The following is a 17,881-nucleotide window of genomic DNA, read 5'->3' as shown; positions in this document are numbered from 1 at the left end:
CCGGTAGATACCAGAAGATCAAGAAACCTTAACTTCAGCCAAAATCAACACCAACCCATCTCAGAAACAGATCCAACCCCTTCACTCGTCGACTCAAATCGCTCAAAATCAACCATTTCCTCTTGGAACCTGTAATTCCCCGGCGGAAGCTTCAAGAGATGTGCACTGGTGATGATGGTCGACGAATTGCAGGAGCTTCCAACCACTTGCGGTGGAGGGAGAGAGAATGGTAGAAGGCAACAATTAAGTTAAACTGATTTTTACTCTTTTTTACTAAGTGGATGACAGCTTGAACTAAAATGCCCCTTGTATTTCGGCATGCATCTCACGTGGTGTTGGTTTCCATTAGTTTTAACAGCTAAACTTGACAGAAGGTTTAACTTTTTACACTTTCGATAGATCGAGGGTTAAAATTTGACTCTTAATTATTGGGGGACCAAAAGTTCACCTGGCTAATAGTTAGAGGGCCAATGGGACTCTTTTCCCTTTTTTTTATTATGAAGAGTTTTAAATGCACTGCTGCTTTCTTATGATGAATTTTGTTGTTTAATAACAAGAGCAATTCAAAATATTCGGCATAAGAATATGTATAGGTGTATAAAGACGAAAAAGGCTCTGGAAATTCAATCATCCGCTAGTTAATGCATCCACGTGATGAGAAAATAAGGACGTACGAATTTCTGCTTCTGCTATGAATGCAATTGATTAAGTACAAATGTGAAATTATCTCATATTAATGATAGGACAAACCGATAACTCATTCACACAAAAGTGCGTGTATACACACGTATGTATGTATCTATGCATGTAAGTAAATTTATGGACTGCGACGATGATGTCTTCTTTTTCCTTCTTATAAAAAGAGTATAGGTTCTAGTTCTACCAATAATTAAGGCCCAAGCGCTTCCTATGACAAAAGAGGTTCAATTGTGCAAACAAAGCAAATAGTTTGTGAGTCAATTCAGTCAAAATTCGATTCAAATTCGACTAACATCGAGGCCATTATTAATTAAGAAACTTAGTTAGTTTACTTGCAGGTTGTCTCAAATATAAATATAAATACAAACTAATATATATATTTTATATAATTTTTATTTTAATAATATAATTACATATATATTCTTAATATTTTCCTTTATTAATTAAGAAAAAATGACTACTTTATTTTAATTAAAAAATAAATATAAACTATTTTTTGTTTTTTTAAGTTCTGAGTGTTTTAGAACTCAAATTCAACTACACTTGAATTTGACAATAAATTCGAGCTCGAGTTTTATATTGAAAGTTTGTGGAGTTCAAGTTCGATTTCAAACTTGATAAAATTGAGTTGAATTCGACTTTGATTAGATCAAGATTTGATTCAACTTGACTCATTTGCAGTCTTAACTCACGCATCATCAATTAACAAGTACTACTCAATTTTTACCCTCAGCAGTAATGTGTGAAAAATTCCTAGTTCTGCTGTGCATAAATTAAAACCACCAGCCCTTGCCTCCCACCAAAATGCCACATTTAAGTGGTTTGCTTCAAAAAATCCAGGCGGGTGTGTTATGCACCCGTTTGGTCCAGTGGTAGTTTAGTCCCCTCCGAGTTATCCTTGAGCCTCCTTAGGTCCGCCCCCCTCCCCTTTAGTGTAGAATAGATTAGGTTATACAACATTTGTCGTGTCCGAAAAAAAAAAAAAATTGCTGTGCGTAAATTAAGTAGTAGTACATCTATTTGCAATAACTCAACAATTATGAGCAGCAGATAAGATGAATTAAGTATATCGGTTAGCAGTCAGCTCAACCTCAACCAGTAACAAACCTATTAAAGCTCTCCATATAATCCCCAAGCCCAGATTCAAGGTACATTTTTCTTTCCTTTTTTTTTTTGGTTGTTGGGTGAATTATGAAATTGAATCAATAAGACTGGAAGAAAGGAACGCAAGGCCAAATAGTACTTATGGAATGGCATTGCCTAGTCAATTCTTATTGCTTTGTCCCTTGGTTGCTACCACGCTTGTCGTCTTGAGAAAGAAGAGAAAGGGAAAATCACTGGGGCTTCCGTCCAATTGACCAAAGAGAGCATCTTAGAACTCTCCCATGTATTTTTTTTGTTGTTTGAAAAATTTAGAGAATACAATAGTGCATTTATCTGTTCTGGAAATTCACCTCCAAACCTATATAAAAGCTCAGAAAAAGAAAAAAAAGAGAGAAAGAAGAAAAGGTGGGAAAAAGGGAATCCCTTAAAAGAAGTTGGGGGGAAGAGAAAATTACAAATGAATCATTTATGGCCTCGCGTAAAAGAAACAAAAAGGCCTCCTACTTGATCTAGTACTAATTACTACGTGATTACTGCTCGGCCTGGTCCGGTGTGGACTTTCTATGATGGGTCTGTGGAAAAAGAGTTTCGTTCTTTTCCAACAGCCCAATACCTCACCCATGTTCCGTTAAAATCTACAACGGGTTTCTGATAAAATTTTCTTCCTTTCTTCTTTCTTGGGATTAATTTCCTCTTTTCGATTTATATTTAGTAAAGCGTTATTTATTCATGAAGGGTTTATCAAGATATTTAACTGTAGGTGACTGGGGATTGTGATTGTTTTTCTCTTCATGTGCTTTGTAATGAATGAATAAATTCATATGATTGCTTTTCTTATGCCACTGTAGCTGAAGCAAAGGTGTGTGAGGAATTTCTCGGTGCAAATTGGGAAGGGACCAAATGCCAAAGACCTCAAAATCGATGGAATTAAGGACATCATAGCAGTTGCTTCCGGGAAAGGCGGTGTTGGCAAGTCCACTACAGCTGGTATTTCTCAAACGATTCCCTGTTGTCTCTGATGTAGTTTCTTGAATAGAAGGTTAGGTTTTGTACCAAGGTTTTGCTCCTTTTTCCGTCGAAGGGTAAACAACTGAAGTAAGTCTGCTTTTGACACTATACGGGATTAGTCATTTGAAGAAGTATGCAGTGGATAGGATTTCAGGGTTAACAATCTAAAAATGATAAAAACAAAATTAACGTAGGATATTTTTCCACTTGCACCTCTGAGTATAGCGAATTTTAGCATGTTAGCTCTATATCTTAAGACAGATCATATAAATTGGAGATGCATATTGGAAACGCAAATGTGGCATAACAGACAGCGATATTAGAAGCATTTCTGTGTATTTTGCCATCTGTTTTTAAATTCTTAGTTCTTACGGTTGCACTAACTGATTAAGTCATGTGCATGGTTACAAAATTGTGATGACAATGAAAACATGCCTTCTTCGCTTGTATTCCTTCCTACCAATTTGACCTCTTTTGAGATGTTTATGTTTGCTTGACCGTACAGTTAATTTAGCTGTTTCACTTGCCAAGAAGTGTCAACTTAAAGTTGGGTTGCTCGATGCTGATGTATATGGACCGTCAATTCCACTAATGATGAGACTTCGGGGAAAGCCTGAAGTTAGTATAGGTGATGCTTTGAATTCCTTGAAATTGTATGAACTGTCTTAATTTTTCCTAAGTGGGAGGAACTATCTTATTTCAGTTAGAGTGATGGTTAATTATCTAAAAGAGGGTTTTGATACTAACTATCTAGAGAAGTTAGGATACTTGTTTTATTTTTATTCTTCCGCCTGCTGATAATGTGTTCTAACTTCTCTTTGGTATGCTCTTTTAACAGATAAGAAAATGATTCCAATTGAAAACCATGGAGTGAAATGTATGTCAATGGGATCTCTGGTTGACGTTGGTGCAGCAATCGTTTGGAGGGGTCCAATGGTATCATGTTACACTGTTGTATCACTTGGCATTTTAGATTGTTTGCTGAATCTCTTTTTTTTTTTTTTTGGGGGGGGGGCACTTTTTTTTTTAGTTTTTCCCCTTTGCAATTTTTGCTGCACTTTTTTTGGCTCCCTTGTGTTGTCCACTTATTCATCTGTTATATTCTGTTTTACGTTAATTAAAGCCTATTTATTTTCTTCCTCAGAATTGCTATTTATACTGGAGGTGAATTTCTGATTTCTTCTGCCTATCTGTTTACACTGATTTGGTTACAGTTACATCCTTCAAGAACCTTGAATATTTTCATCAGTTTCATGCTTACTCTTGCAGGTTATGAAAGCTCTTGAACAGATGACAAGGGGAGTTAACTGGGGAACCTTGGATGTTCTTGTGGTTGATATGCCCCCTGGTACTGGTGATGCTCAGATATCTATTTCCCAGAGGCTGCAACTGTCAGGTACCTAACAAGTTTGTTGGAAGTTGGTCTTACATTTTTGTAGTATGCTGGAATAGCAAGAGATTGAAGGATGTCGAAATGAAGCCTGTTGCAGCTCAGGCTAGAATAATGCTGGGGTTGTAAGTTTTGAATAACATAATCTCAATTGCTGCTCGTTCATCTCAGTATAATAAAGCTTCCTTTTTGTAATACCTGTTGAGCAAATTTAACTTTCAAATACATATTTCCAGTATGCTGCTTTCTAGTCAAATATGTTAAGCTTCGTCAGCATTACTTCTTCCTTACCCAGTATGGATATTCTGGCAGTAACTATAGGCACTTAAAACGAGAACCATGCTCTTTCAGCATGTCTCTTTCAGGAGAACTTTTCCTTGCAAATTCCACTTTTCAGATGATGGACCATTTGAAGTCAATTCTATGCTTAATCTGAATTCGATTTTTTTGGGGGGGGGGGGGGGTGTGAGGTGTTTGCTTTGATAATTTTGAAATGTACCTGTATTCCTTGATAATCTGGAACTACTTTGTTCTGTTTGCAGGAGCAGTAATTGTTTCAACTCCTCAAGATGTTGCACTACTGGATGCTCGAAGAGGGGTGAAAATGTTCTCTCAAGTCAATGTACCAGTATGATCTTTTTTTGAGCAAATTGTATTCCCATAAAAGTTTTTATGCTTTGAGTGTGTTTACGATAGCACATAGGTTCACAATTGAATGCTATCTAAAGACCAGAGTCAATAACATTCCAGGTTCAACATACCTGGTTTTCAATCTTTTGATCTGTATGCTTGTGCATGTCAATTCATGGTTGAGTTTTGGATCAGATTATTAGAGTTTTGCTTCTCCTCAGAAAACAGGGCATGATGGGAGAATTAACAAATACAGAAGGACTAGTTTCTGCAATCAAAAGCTATTGGCACGCACGCACACACACACTATATTTCTTTTGTCCCAGATGCTGTTCACTGCTAACTGTTTAAAACCTTGTTCTCATCTCACAGATCCTTGGACTCTTGGAGAACATGAGCTATTTTAAATGTCCCAAATGCGGAGAACCTTCGGATATTTTTGGTAAGGGAGGGGCGCGCAAAACAGCAGAGGAAATGGGTGTGCAGTTTCTGGGGGAGGTAATTGGATGTTTTTTGTGTCGCTTGTTAGGGTGTTCGGATAGTTTTGCAGGTCACCCTCCTATAAGCATGTTGTTTAATCGTTTCAGAATAATATAACAAGTGTTATCCCTGTTCTGTCTTGGGCACTGAAATTAGGACTTCCTGTACCTGTTGGATGAAAAATTGTAAGTTTGATCATATAGATAGCTGAACAATTTCCTCTGCCAATCATTGTTTATGGCCCAACCACCTAGTCTACAAGTAAAACACGCTCTGTCGTTACTTCAATAAGGTTCTTTTTGTGTTGGAGAGGTAGGTTAGTGTTTGATTCCCAGAATTTTTGTACTACTGGCTAATTTGTTGAACCGTCGCTATCTGATATATGGTAGCTGGTGATATCTTGACCTGCTTCTAATTCTCTCCGTCCTCTTTTTTTTTGGCACTAAATATCCTCCTCCTTTGCTTCTCCTTGAGGCTGCATATTTTTCATGAGATTCTTTTCAAACTACAAACATTTTGCTTAATTAATGCTCTAATCTGTTGTATTTCATCTTTATAGGTGCCGTTGGAGGTTGGCATCAGAAGCAGTTCTGATGAAGGTGTTCCTATTGTAGTATCAGACCCTGAATCTGTAGTCTCGCATGCGTACGGTGATGTGGCCGAGAAAGTTGCCAATATACTTGACGAATTGGCCAAGGAGCAGCAATTCCGACCAGAGATAGTACTGTAGAGGTCGCAGTGAGCTGCTGTTTAACATCAACTTTGTGCTTTTTACAGCTTTTGAGATGGGAACATCGGGTGGTGGTGAAAGCCGGACTTGGGAATGGGCCGCTGCTGTTGTGGTTAATTATCTCAGGGAAGAAGAAACTGAAACATGTATAATCCCGTCAAAGGTGTGGTTGTATTATGCATTTGCTGCAGCTGCTTGAAAGTGCAGCTTATTATTGCAAGGTTGCTGCAAGTCTCGGGCGGGCAAAATGGTGATACGGCCTTTAAGTTCTCTTTCAACTCATTTTGTTTGATCTTCTTCACGTCGTTTTGCTTAACATTTTGTCAAATAAATGAAAGACGCACTGCTGAGATGAATAGAATAGCAAGTACATAAATGTGAAATAGTCAGCCTTCCAAACTTTTCTCGGATAAACAAGAAGCTTTGGATCAATTAGTACATCTCTTTGACTCGTCCGGTCATTTTAGCAGATCCCTCAAAAGTTAATACTAATAATATGCGCCTTTTTGCTTTATTTGAATAAATGCTAATAAAGAAATGAGGGATGGAGACCTAAAATGCCAGTGGGATGGATGATCGTTCCCGGGAATATAATAAATTCAACAAGGATGGTCAAAAGGAGTTTTAGGTTCGTTTCTTCAATTAGGAGAGAGCTTATAATCACACCATCCGCCCTCCGTGACACTTTGGCATTTTTTATTCAATCTTCTTAGCCAAGCCTATATATAATATAATATTGACTAAGAATTGAAAAGAGGAAAGGCTAAAAGCTTAGGGAAAGGAGCGAAAAAAGGAATTTTTAGCAGGTTTTTTTTTTTTTTTTTGGAGATCAAGAATGTGTGAATGAATGGGATTTGTATTGGGTTGTCAAATTATCAACTTGAGTTATATGGACCCTTTCTTCCAATCTCCCCCCCCCCCCTTACTGGCTGCCCCTCCCACCCCACCACCAGAAAAAAAAGGAAGAGAGAAGAAGAAGAAAAAGAAAAAATAAAATTTAAAAAAGAAATTAGACTAGTAAGGGGAGCTGGCTGCCGTAAGTTAATAGGGATAATTTTAGAAACCTCCCTTCAAGTTTTGAACAATTTCACTTAGTTTCCTTGAAATTTTAAAAATAACACATATCTCCCTTGAATTTATCATTTTGGTAACAAAAACTATTCAGTGGTCAAATTTTTGAATGAATAACCCAAACTGTCCTCGTGAATTTTGAAATTCATTTTACTTTGTTATAAAATTTGATTAAAAAAAAATAGAATATGCACAAAATTTCAAATCTATTTTCAACCCTTATCTCTATTATTTTAAACCTTTCATATACCTACATCTCAAATTAGTACCACTATCATCATGCCCACTGCTACCATCAATCCGTAAATTCTAAAATCTCAATCTAAGTTATAAAAGATAAAAGAATTAGTGTTGTTTCCATTAAATATTTAATTGTGCGGTGCATTCCCATGCACAAGATTAGGAGTGTATTACTTAATTACATGAAAAATATTAATATATTAAGGTTATTATGATCATTTTATAGGATCAAGGGAGTTAAGTGTAATATTGAAAACGTTAAGGGTATTAGATGAAATTGTCAGAAACCTCTCTCGAGGTTTCTGAAATTATCCCTAGCTAATAATAATAAGAAGAGCCCCCACGTGAATGGGTTGGTGGTTGGCGCCTCTTCCTCGGGACCGTCAGGTCCTGGGGTCGAACCTCCGCAGCAACATCGGCTTTTCCGTGCATCTAATGTGCTAGGTCTGGTTAGGGTGCTGGGCCGGGCCGGACCGAAGTGGGATTAGTCGGGCCGCTTTTACGGAATTGACCCGGACACCCACTCCGTCGACAAAAAAAAAAAAATAATAATAAGAAGAGCGGTTGGGACTCGGGAGCGTCACTGGCCTCTTTGCCATCTTCAACGTCCCATCAGATTCAATTTACCTTCCACTCCTGGCTGGGCCGCCTCCTCTGCAGTTTGCTCAAATACTACTGTATCATAATCCAAGTTCCTGCTACTCCCCTTCCCTTCGCTTCCCTTGGGGGTCTGTCTACTAGTAGTAGGACTGTAGGAGTAGTAGTATTTTCTAGGATTGTGACTTGCTACTAGTAGTACTAAGGGAGCACTAACCGCTACTGGTAGTAGTAGTAAAATCCTGAATGCATCTGCATCACGCCATATCCTTCAAATCCCCAATCCCTCCACCGCCTAATTATGCCCTCTCTCCTCCTTATCCAACCACCATTCACAACCCTACCTCCAACCATTTCTTTCACTCCAATAGAAATATCCCTTCTTCTTCTTCTTATTATTACTGCTCAATCTTTAATTGCAGTGCCGGTATTCAAATCCCTCTTCCCAAGCAGCAGCCTCTTAATTCCCTCAGCTTCTGCAACAGTAATAATGCCTCCTCCTTCGACGTCGACGTCGACGACGATGAGCGGCTAAGGAATGTCGGAGTGATTAAGGAAATCGACGTCGCAACTCTAGGTAACCTCTGCGTTGACATTGTACTCAATGTTCCTCGATTGCCTCCCAAGCCTCTCGATCAACGTAAAGCTTACTTGGATGACGTATCAAAATCCCCTCCTGATAAGGTTCTTCTTATTATTAGTATTCTCTCTCTCTCTCTGTTTTTTTTTTTAAATAATATTTGGGTAAACTGAGAAAGCACGAACACTTCATCTAAGAATTTTGTATAAAATTTGTGCTTTATAGGGAGTTTTCTTTTATGGGATGGGAAACTGGTTGTGGGACTTTTCTTTTATATATTTTTAAATTTTGCTGTGTGGGTTTACGGACTCTATAACCTTTATTCAGTGCTTCTTTTTTTTTTTCAAAACAGGAGAGACAATTAGTACTTTTCGCGCCGATCTAAGTGTATTGTCGGCTCCTCTGCTGTATTGTATTGGTATTCTGCGAATTGTTGTGTAGCAGTTTATGCGTTTGTCTTTGATTTATGTAATTGAGGCTTGTCTTATCTGTCTGAATACAAGCAATTAACGGTTTTCGTTTGCAATTCATCAGCATGGTTTATCTTTTTCATTGCCCTGAAAAGGTCTCTTTTTAAGACTCTAGGCACTGGGGACTGCCTTTTAATTTTTTTCATCGTAATGTAACTCCAGATAATAAAGCATTCCAAATTTCAGTTTGAAGGGGAAAAGTTTTAGTTGGAGCTTTGAACAATTCTGCTCTTGAGAAATTTGTGGACCTGCTTGTAGTTATTCTTTTCCAAAGCTCCAAAAGTAAATGCATTTTAGAGTCTTTTGACTGTTCCATTTGTGTAAATTATGAGCTCCTCTTATGGTTTCAGTGCCCGTGCATTGATGAGACGTAATAATTCCTGTCACAGTTTTGTTCTTCTACTTGCACCCTATCATTTTTATAATTCTTGTAGCTTGTGTTTGCTTTACCTTATGTATGCTTTCTCCTCACAGAGAAACTGGGAAGCTGGTGGCAACTGTAATATGGCAATAGCAGCGGCAAGACTTGGTCTTAGCTGTGCTACAATTGGTCATGTTGGTGATGAAATCTATGGGCAATTCCTCCTGGATGTCCTTGAAGACGAGGGTATTAGTGTAGTTAGGATGGATGGAGAGAATGATGAAGTTAGCAGTGCAAGTGCAGCCTATGAAACACTTTTGTGCTGGGTGTTGGTGGACCCTATGCAAAGACATGGTTTTTGCAGGTATGACAATATCGTCATAATATATTCTTGGTTATGGATTTACTAGCTGTGGTATTTTATTTATTTCTTTCATTTTTTCTCTCTGTTCTGTACATTTCAAAAAATGATGGGCAATACTTTTCCCTTTTTTTTTTTTTTGGGGGGGGTGGGTTCAGTCGAGCAGATTTCAGCAATGAGCCTGCTTTTGTTTGGATGAAAAAACTATCCCCTGAAGCGAAGAAGGCTATTAAGCACTCAAAAATCCTTTTCTGCAATGGTTACGGCTTTGATGAGCTTGCCCCTAGCCTGCTTGTTTCTGCTTTGGAGTATGCTGTTGAAGTTGGAACCTCAGTCTTTTTTGACCCTGGACCACGAGGGAAGACGCTTCATTCAGGATCACCTGATGAACAAAGAGCACTTAGCAAGTTCTTAAGAATGAGTGATGTCCTTCTGTTAACTTCTGAGGAGGTTGGGCTGATAACTTATCCATTATCGCTGCAGCTATGTTTTCTGTGTCCATTTGTACAAAGTAGAATAATGTATTTTTGGTTTGCCTCTGCATTACTTGTCAAAGTATGAGGGAAATTTTGTGCAGCTTTCAGGAACCTCATCTTTGACTTCAAGCTTGTTGGTTCTTCTCCTGTTTATTTCTTGAGAGTCTATTTTTGTCTTGCATCATTTTTTAATTCAATGAGGTTTTTGTTTTTTTATTGTTAATAATATTGTTATTGTTACTACTTTTTTGTTTTTTGATTCAAGGGAGACTAAATCTTACTTTTTGGTCGAACTATTTGGTTATTACTCAGTGTTTAAGAAACTCTCAAGATCCCTAGGAAGCAAGCATTTTGACTAAGCAGTTTCTTAAAATGGATTCTTCAAGTTTTATGTATTCAGTTGGTAATCTTCGACATTTATTTTTGACTGCAGAACAGATATTAAGTTTGTGCTTGCTTGTCCTGTTTTCTTGTGTACTCTATTTATTTTTAAGTTTGTGCTTCAACATCTTAATAACTTCTAAGTTGCTGTGGGGATATTTTCAATTCTGCTATTTCACCTTCCTTTTTTCCTTATGGTCTTTTTCCAATTCTAATGTTTTCCTTTTAATAGTGCTTTTGGATGTTATTCATGATAATAATGTGGCAGGCTGAATCATTGACTGGCATTGGGAACCCAGTTCTGGCAGGACAAGAGTTGCTTCGGAGAGGGACCCGCACGAAGTGGGTTATTATCAAAATGGGCGCAAAGGGTTCACTTTTAATTACAACATCTAGCATATCTTGTTCTCCTGCATTCAAGGTATCAATCTGTAGTCCTTCCTGTTATAGAGCATCTGGCGCGAATATTAATGAAACTTCATTTCATGACCTGATGGTAGGATGCTCTTAGAGGAAATGAGGGAAAAGGGGACATTCAACAACCTAGGAAGCTACAATATATGTTTTCTGATCTCTGAAATTATAAATAGAATTATAAATACCTTTTACCACATAGCTTTCCACCCACCACTAGATCATTTTTGTAGGCAATAATAGAGGGGAGAAAACTTGGTAGTTTCACGATTGTAATGCTAGTTATTTGATAAGAAACTGCATCGCGAGACCTCTGTTTTGTTGTCTCTCTATTTTACTGACATCAGAATCTTCCTTAGTTGAGTGGAAATACCTGTTACATACTTAATGCTAAATTAACAACTTGGTCTTCAACAGGTAGATGTCATTGACACAGTGGGGTGCGGAGATAGTTTTGTGGCTGCAATAGCATTTGGTTTTATACATAAAATGCCTTTGGTCCATACGCTGACGATAGCAAATGCAGTGGGTGCTGCAACTGCTATGGGCTGTGGTGCTGGTAGGAATGTGGCAAGCCTGGAGCAAGTAATAGAACTAGTAAGGAGATCAGACCTCAATGAGGATGATAGTTTTTGGATGGATTTACTTGATAAAGACTTGGACGTAGAGCAGATAACACTGCTTTCAAATATGGTCATAAATGGGAGCAATGGTCAGCTGAGTCGTTTATGCTTGGAAAAAGTGGCGTTGGAAATGTTACAAAAGCTCGAACACGTCAGGTTAGAAAGGGTTGTACCATCGTGAAGAATGCAAACTATGCAGAAACAGCGAATTGATTCTTCTCGTGAGACCAGATCTTGATTGCTCCTCTTTTTCCAGGTCACAAAAGGGCGTAGGAGGTGGAGCTCCATATGGATATGTACTCTGTCAAATTTACATGGAGGAACTTGAATATCTTCTCAGCAGATGAAACTTGCTAACATTCCTTGTAATTGTTCCTATTTGGAATCTGGATTTGTGATTAAAAGGATTTCTTTTGGCTTAGGCATTGCGGTTTATTGAATTTCTTTCTGCAGTCTGATATGGATGTACCATGTTAGGAGCGGGGAAAGCAGCAGCAGCTAATGGTTTTTCCTTGAAAGATTTTGGTTCGTAGAACCGAGTATGTTTGCCTTTCAATTTGGGTCACTGTAATGAAAAGCTTCCCGTAATGTATCGGGGCTGTAATCTCTACTATCTAACAGTATACAATTTTGCCTGGATTAATAGTTGACTTTATTATTATTATTGTGGCGGTTCTCAAAAAACTATATGTATTTACCAGTTATTAAAGTTTGTTGGTGAAAAAATTTTACTAAGTTTTGTATGGCTTCGTGTTAATTACCACGAAGTACATGTTTTTGAAGATTTTGGAGAAGACTTCAAGGTCTATATTCTAAACACTTTTAACGTTTATAGAGTGCTTAAATTTGGGCGTTGATTATGTGGTGTGATGTTTGTACTTGTTAAATTGTCTAGTACACCTAGACAACCTTACAGCTCCCTGTGGGGCTGTGGTTAATATTTTGATACTGATCCCTGTTTTGCAAAGAGCAATTTTGTATCCTTCATATTTGTAATTATGCATTTAATTGAGGGGGTACGATGAACCATGAACTTAGAGAGCACCTGGAAAGATCGAAGGGGAAAGTAAAGCCGGTAAAGTTGGAATGGTTAGTGTGTTTTGGAACTAATTTACCGGTTCATGAGCGATGACATATAATCGTAACTTCATGACTTGAACTCTGACTCTATTGCATACGTCCTTAGGTTATCACATTTATTTTAAGTCAATCAGTAAACCGAAGAATAAACTAAATTACTTGACATTATTGAAACTTGGCTCAATAAAAACTTGTTCAAATTTAGCTTGTGTACTAGTTAACCTGACTTACTTTTCAAATTTGGATTTTACAAGTGTTAAATTTGTAAACTTTTCTCTTTTTCAAATATGGATGGTTTAAGAAAAAAAAACCAAATTCGATAATCTCAAGTTCATTTGAACTGACGAATATGCTTAAATATTAAAGTCAAATGCAAAATCCAAAATTCAGAGATAAAAAAAATATAATTTTTATTTTTATTGTAAATATAAACATCTTCTCTAATTGATTTTTATCTTCACAATTAGGGCTGCAATTGACTTGAACTGTTTGAGTTCGGTGTTCATCGAGCTCAATCTAAGCGTTAATATATACGAGTCGAACTGAAGTAGCCATTTGTTAGGTTCGATTGCTCAACAAGCAGCTTGAAAAACTTAAGTTGATGTGAAATTATAAAAATACCCCTACATTAATTAAAATTGAGCTGACTTTGAGCTTCTCACTAGCCATAATGTCGAACGTAACTCGAGCAGACATCTCGAACTGCTCGCAAGCCAGAAATCGAGCCAAACTTGCGAGTCAGAAATGAGTCAAGTTCGAATTTTCTTTTTGTTTTTTTAAATCAAGTCGAATTAGAGTTTCATTTTTTTGGTTCGACGAGTTCGAACTTGAATTTGAACTCAAACTCGCACATTAACAAGTCCAAGTCGATTCGATAAGTTCAAAATTTGACTTGACTCAATTCATTTGTAATCTTATTAATCCCAACTATCTTTTTATATCACGTCACAAAAAAAAAAAGAAAAAACTCCCGTTATTTCAAAAATTGTTTTAAATCATCTCCGATCCAAACATGCTACTAAGTAGTAGTATTATTTTTCATTAATTTATTAACGGGGAAAAAAAAAAGAAAAAGAAAAACAGGGCAAAGTGGAAAGCGGGAGGGGCAATAGAGGGCAAGTACAAATAGAAAAGAGAAAGGAAAAGAGGAGGATGACCTAAATACCCCCACCTAGGAGAAGAGGAACGGACCCCAAAGGCCAAAGCCAGTCTCTATGTGCTGGGATCCAAACTGAAGACGTCTCCGAGACCGATGAGAGAGATGATCCATATCGTTTGGTGTTTCTGCCCTTTTGCCCCTCCTCTTCTATTAATTTTATATTTTCAGTTCTTCCCCTTCCTTGCCCTCCCCTTTTCCAGGTATTTTCTTTTCTCTCCTCTCCCGTGTGTCTATCGATCGATGTCCTATATTTTTCTATCGACCGCCCGCCCGCCAAAAATCAAATCTTTACTGCCCTTTATGGGCTCCTTATCCTCCCTCCATAATTCTGATCTTTGTTCATCTACATTTATGTGGATTATCTGGCTTTTTTACTTTCTAATTTTGAAATTCTGAATTTTATTTTTTTTCAATTTAATTTTCTCCCTCATTTTTGTAGGTTAGAATTCGGGTTCTGAAGCTGTAAATTTGGGGGCTACCTGCTTAATTAAAGATCAGGGTTTTGTATCGTCTGCCTTTCGCTTTATGGTAAGGTGTTCTCCCCTATCTCTTTCTTTATTTTTTGTATTTATTGTTTTCCTAGAATTGCAAAGCCATAGTTTGTTTCACGAGGGGATTTGGGATTTCTTTTCTTTTTCTTTTTTTTTTTTTAATTTTGTTATTACTTTTAAATGTAGTTAGGATGACCGATCATTTTCGTCATGTCGACTGGGTTCTTCAAGTATAATTATTCTGAACTAAAACATGGGTTGGTTGATTACGTTTTTATTCCCATGCCTTTTCGACTATATTATTATATTGTTTGTTGTAGTACTTCTCGATGTTGCTGAATGGAGTGCTGCTCGAGCTTTACCTGAGAATGATTGGTTTTGAGGAGTGGATTTTTGAGGATAGACTTTGAGTTAAAGTTTACGCCTTTAATCTGACAGGGAGTGTCATTTCTCACATTTTTCTTGTTATTTTTTTAGTTTTAATGGCGAACCACGATGTGATTATTGGGCACACAAGGGATACATCTGTGGTTCAGGGCTCACATTTTGGATTAGGATTATTGCGTGGTCGAGATTCAATATTGGATCGGGTGCAGACTTTAGAATCAGGACAGATTCATGAGCATGTTAGAGATTTCAAATCAACCACTGCTGATGACTCAGATTCAGCAAATGCCACCACTGATCATGATATTTTGCCTGCTGAGGTCCATGACCATGAATTGGCTAACCAGTGTAGCCAAGGTCATACTGATGAACATTCTAATGGATATGATGTAGGTAACCAGCATGAGAATAGATTTCCTCAGAGTGGAGAGAGTGATTCAACTCCAAGTCAAGATGATGTACTTAATGCAGATCAAGATGATAGTGGCTTTGAGAACCATGGTCGACAGCTTGCTCTAACTCCTCGTGACAGTGGAATTGGTTTGCCAGGGAGTCAGGAATTGACTGTTGTAGAGCCCCATGACATTGATGAAAACTTAGAGCTCATTGTCGACCAGAATCATGGTATGGGAATTCTATCTGTTTCAGAGGCGCCTGTCCAGCCTTCTCAGGTCCTTGTTACATCCCCTATTCTGCAGTCTCGAACACTAGTTGTTGCTCCAACCCTTGAATTGACTGTTGGGCAAGAATTTCCAGATGTCCAAAGTTGTCGTCGGGCTCTGAGGGACATAGCAATTGCTCTTCACTTTGAAATACAGACAGTTAAGTCTGATAAGACTCGTTTCACTGCAAAATGTGCTAGTGAAGGATGCCCTTGGCGCATTCATGCTGCAAAGCTCCCTGGTGTTCCTACATTTACGATAAGGACCATCCACAAAGAACATGCATGTGGTGGTATTGCTCATCTTGGTCATCAACAAGCCTCAGTGCAGTGGGTTGCAACCTCCGTGGAACAACATCTCAGGGAAAATCCTCAATGCAAGCCAAAAGAGATTCTGGAAAAGATCCACCGTGTTCATGGGATAACCTTATCGTACAAGCAAGCATGGAGAGGGAAGGAAAGGATCATGGCTACTCTTCGTGGTTCATTCGAAGAAGACTTTCGCCTTCTTCCACAATATTGTGAGCAAATTAGGCGGACAAATCCAGGGAGCATTGCATCTGTTTATGTCAATCTAGTGGATAATTCTTTCCAGCGCTTATTTATTTCTTTCCAAGCATCTATTTATGGGTTTCTGAATGCATGTCGCCCACTGATTGCGCTTGATCGGACTGTTCTAAAGAGCAAATACCTAGGGACTATGCTCTTTGCAACAAGCTTTGATGGAGATGGTGCACTATTTCCTTTAGCATTTGGTGTTGTTGATGAGGAAAATGATGATAACTGGATGTGGTTCCTTGCAGAGCTGCATAATCTTCTGGAAACTAACACAGAGAACATGCCAAGGTTGACAATATTATCTGATAGACAGAAAAGTATTGCTGATGCTGTAGATGCAAATTTCCCCACTGCTTTCCATGGTTTCTGTCTGCGTCATCTCACTGAGAGTTTCAGGAAGGAATTCAACAATACTGTGCTTGTCAACCTTTTGTGGGAAGCTGCAAATGCTCTCACGTTAGTTGAGTTTGAGAACAGGATTAATGATATAGAAGAGATATCGCAGGAAGCTGGTTATTGGATACGGCGAGTTCCACCTCGCTTGTGGGCCACTGCACATTTTGAGGGAACACGTTTTGGGCATCTGACAGCCAACATAGCTGAATCATTAAATTCCTGGATACTTGAAGCCTCTGCACTTCCCCTGATTCAGATGATGGAGTGCGTCCGCCGGCAATTGATGACTTGGTTCAATGAAAGACGTGAAGCTAGTATGGAATGGACATCTGTACTTGTTCCCTCTGCTGAAAGGCGTGTCTCAGAGGCTATTGAAAGGGCACGTACCTACCAGGTTCTCCGAGCCAATGAGGCTGAATTTGAGGTTATTTCTCACGAGGGGACAAACATTGTGGATATCAGAAACCGTTGTTGCATGTGCCGAGGATGGCAGCTATATGGCCTGCCCTGTGCTCATGCTGTAGCGGCTCTTCTTTCTTGCAGGCAGAATGTTCATCGATTTACTGAGAGTTGTTTCACAATAGCAACATATCGCAAAGCCTATTCTCAAACCATACACCCTATTCCCGATAGGACCCTGTGGAAGGAGATGACAGATAATACTCAAACTGAAGGTAGTTGTTTGGATATGGTTGTAAGCCCCCCCAAGTCCTTTCGACCCCCTGCACAACCTAGGAAAAGAAGAGCTCGTGCAGAAGATCGGGGTCATGTGAAGCGGGTGGTTCATTGCAGCCGCTGTAACCAGACTGGACATTTTAGAACAACCTGTGCAGCACCCATATAAATTTCAACTATACAGTTTGGTTATTTCTTAGTGATGTAAAGAGTTCTGATAGACTGATAGTCATGTAAACAATTTCTGATTGTTAGTTTAGCTATAGATGAGCTACATTTCCATCTGGTGGAAGTTCTGCAGCAATTAGTGAAATCACAAGGGAATGTCAATTAAATTTTTTTGGCCCATGTTGCAAACTAGACCACATCTTAAGTTGGACGTATTTCTTGTTTGTCATCTAGATTTCAGACTGATTGTGATGCCATTAAAGCAAAATTTTATGAGATTATTTTGTAAAATATTCAGTCTTGGTCATCTGACGAAGCATTTACCATATGGTAATAGTTTTTTGAGGTAATATTTCTGGGATGGCAATTTGTAGTCTCTATTGTAGTTTTCTGAACGTCTAATATTCCTGCTCTGCCACATTGACAACATCTCGGCTTGACCAGCTAAAAGCAGAGTATTATTTCCCTATATTCCTCGCTGCTTAACGCTCCCAAAATTTAATTGTCTTCTTAACGCTTCTCTAACCATGCCTTCACGGCTCTCTGAAAGTGTTCATAAGGCACTGCAAAACCAAGGCCTCAAATCTCTGCGTGTGTGCGTTTTCGTCGGGCTCGGTCTCGTACAGTCACGCTCACATTGTCTTTACTCTCTAGTTCTCTGAAAGCAGACCTGGTTTGTTCATTCATTTTG

General features: G+C 38.4%; 3 protein-coding genes across 4 annotated transcripts; all 3 read left to right on the top strand.

Moving 5' to 3' along the window:
- Nucleotides 1-2,155: 2,155 nt before the first annotated feature.
- LOC113765093 (iron-sulfur protein NUBPL) lies at nt 2,156-6,289 on the top strand. Its single transcript, XM_027309189.1, has 8 exons — nt 2,156-2,559; nt 2,652-2,790; nt 3,317-3,439; nt 3,650-3,747; nt 4,081-4,207; nt 4,744-4,829; nt 5,204-5,329; nt 5,871-6,289. Exons 1-8 carry the CDS (start codon nt 2,533-2,535, stop codon nt 6,039-6,041), a joined length of 897 nt encoding a protein of 298 aa, XP_027164990.1. The 5' UTR covers nt 2,156-2,532; the 3' UTR covers nt 6,042-6,289.
- Nucleotides 6,290-7,948: 1,659 nt separating this feature from the next.
- Nucleotides 7,949-12,350, top strand: LOC113778031 (fructokinase-1). The gene is made up of 6 exons (XM_027323282.1): nt 7,949-8,633; nt 9,474-9,724; nt 9,880-10,171; nt 10,847-10,999; nt 11,410-11,771; nt 11,872-12,350. Exons 1-6 carry the CDS (start codon nt 8,196-8,198, stop codon nt 11,960-11,962), a joined length of 1,587 nt encoding a protein of 528 aa, XP_027179083.1. The 5' UTR covers nt 7,949-8,195; the 3' UTR covers nt 11,963-12,350.
- A 1,570-nt stretch (nt 12,351-13,920) lies between these two features.
- On the top strand, nt 13,921-17,382 carry LOC113751973. 2 transcript variants are annotated; one of them, XM_027296119.1, is made up of 3 exons: nt 13,921-14,054; nt 14,294-14,382; nt 14,823-17,382. In XM_027296119.1, the coding sequence occupies exon 3, from the start codon at nt 14,828-14,830 to the stop codon at nt 17,189-17,191; it is 2,364 nt and encodes a 787-aa protein (XP_027151920.1). In that variant the 5' UTR covers nt 13,921-14,054; nt 14,294-14,382; nt 14,823-14,827; the 3' UTR covers nt 17,192-17,382. The 2 variants fall into 2 exon arrangements, with proteins under 2 accessions (XP_027151920.1, XP_027151925.1); XM_027296124.1 differs by having other exon boundaries at nt 14,666-17,382.
- The last annotated feature ends 499 nt before the right edge of the window (nt 17,383-17,881 follow it).

The sequence above is a fragment of the Coffea eugenioides genome, chromosome 1 (assembly GCF_003713205.1).
Source record: "Coffea eugenioides isolate CCC68of chromosome 1, Ceug_1.0, whole genome shotgun sequence".
NCBI classification, from domain to species: domain Eukaryota; kingdom Viridiplantae; phylum Streptophyta; class Magnoliopsida; order Gentianales; family Rubiaceae; genus Coffea; species Coffea eugenioides.
Note: the sequence above shows the minus strand (reverse complement) of the source record. Positions and strands in the feature narration are given on the sequence as shown.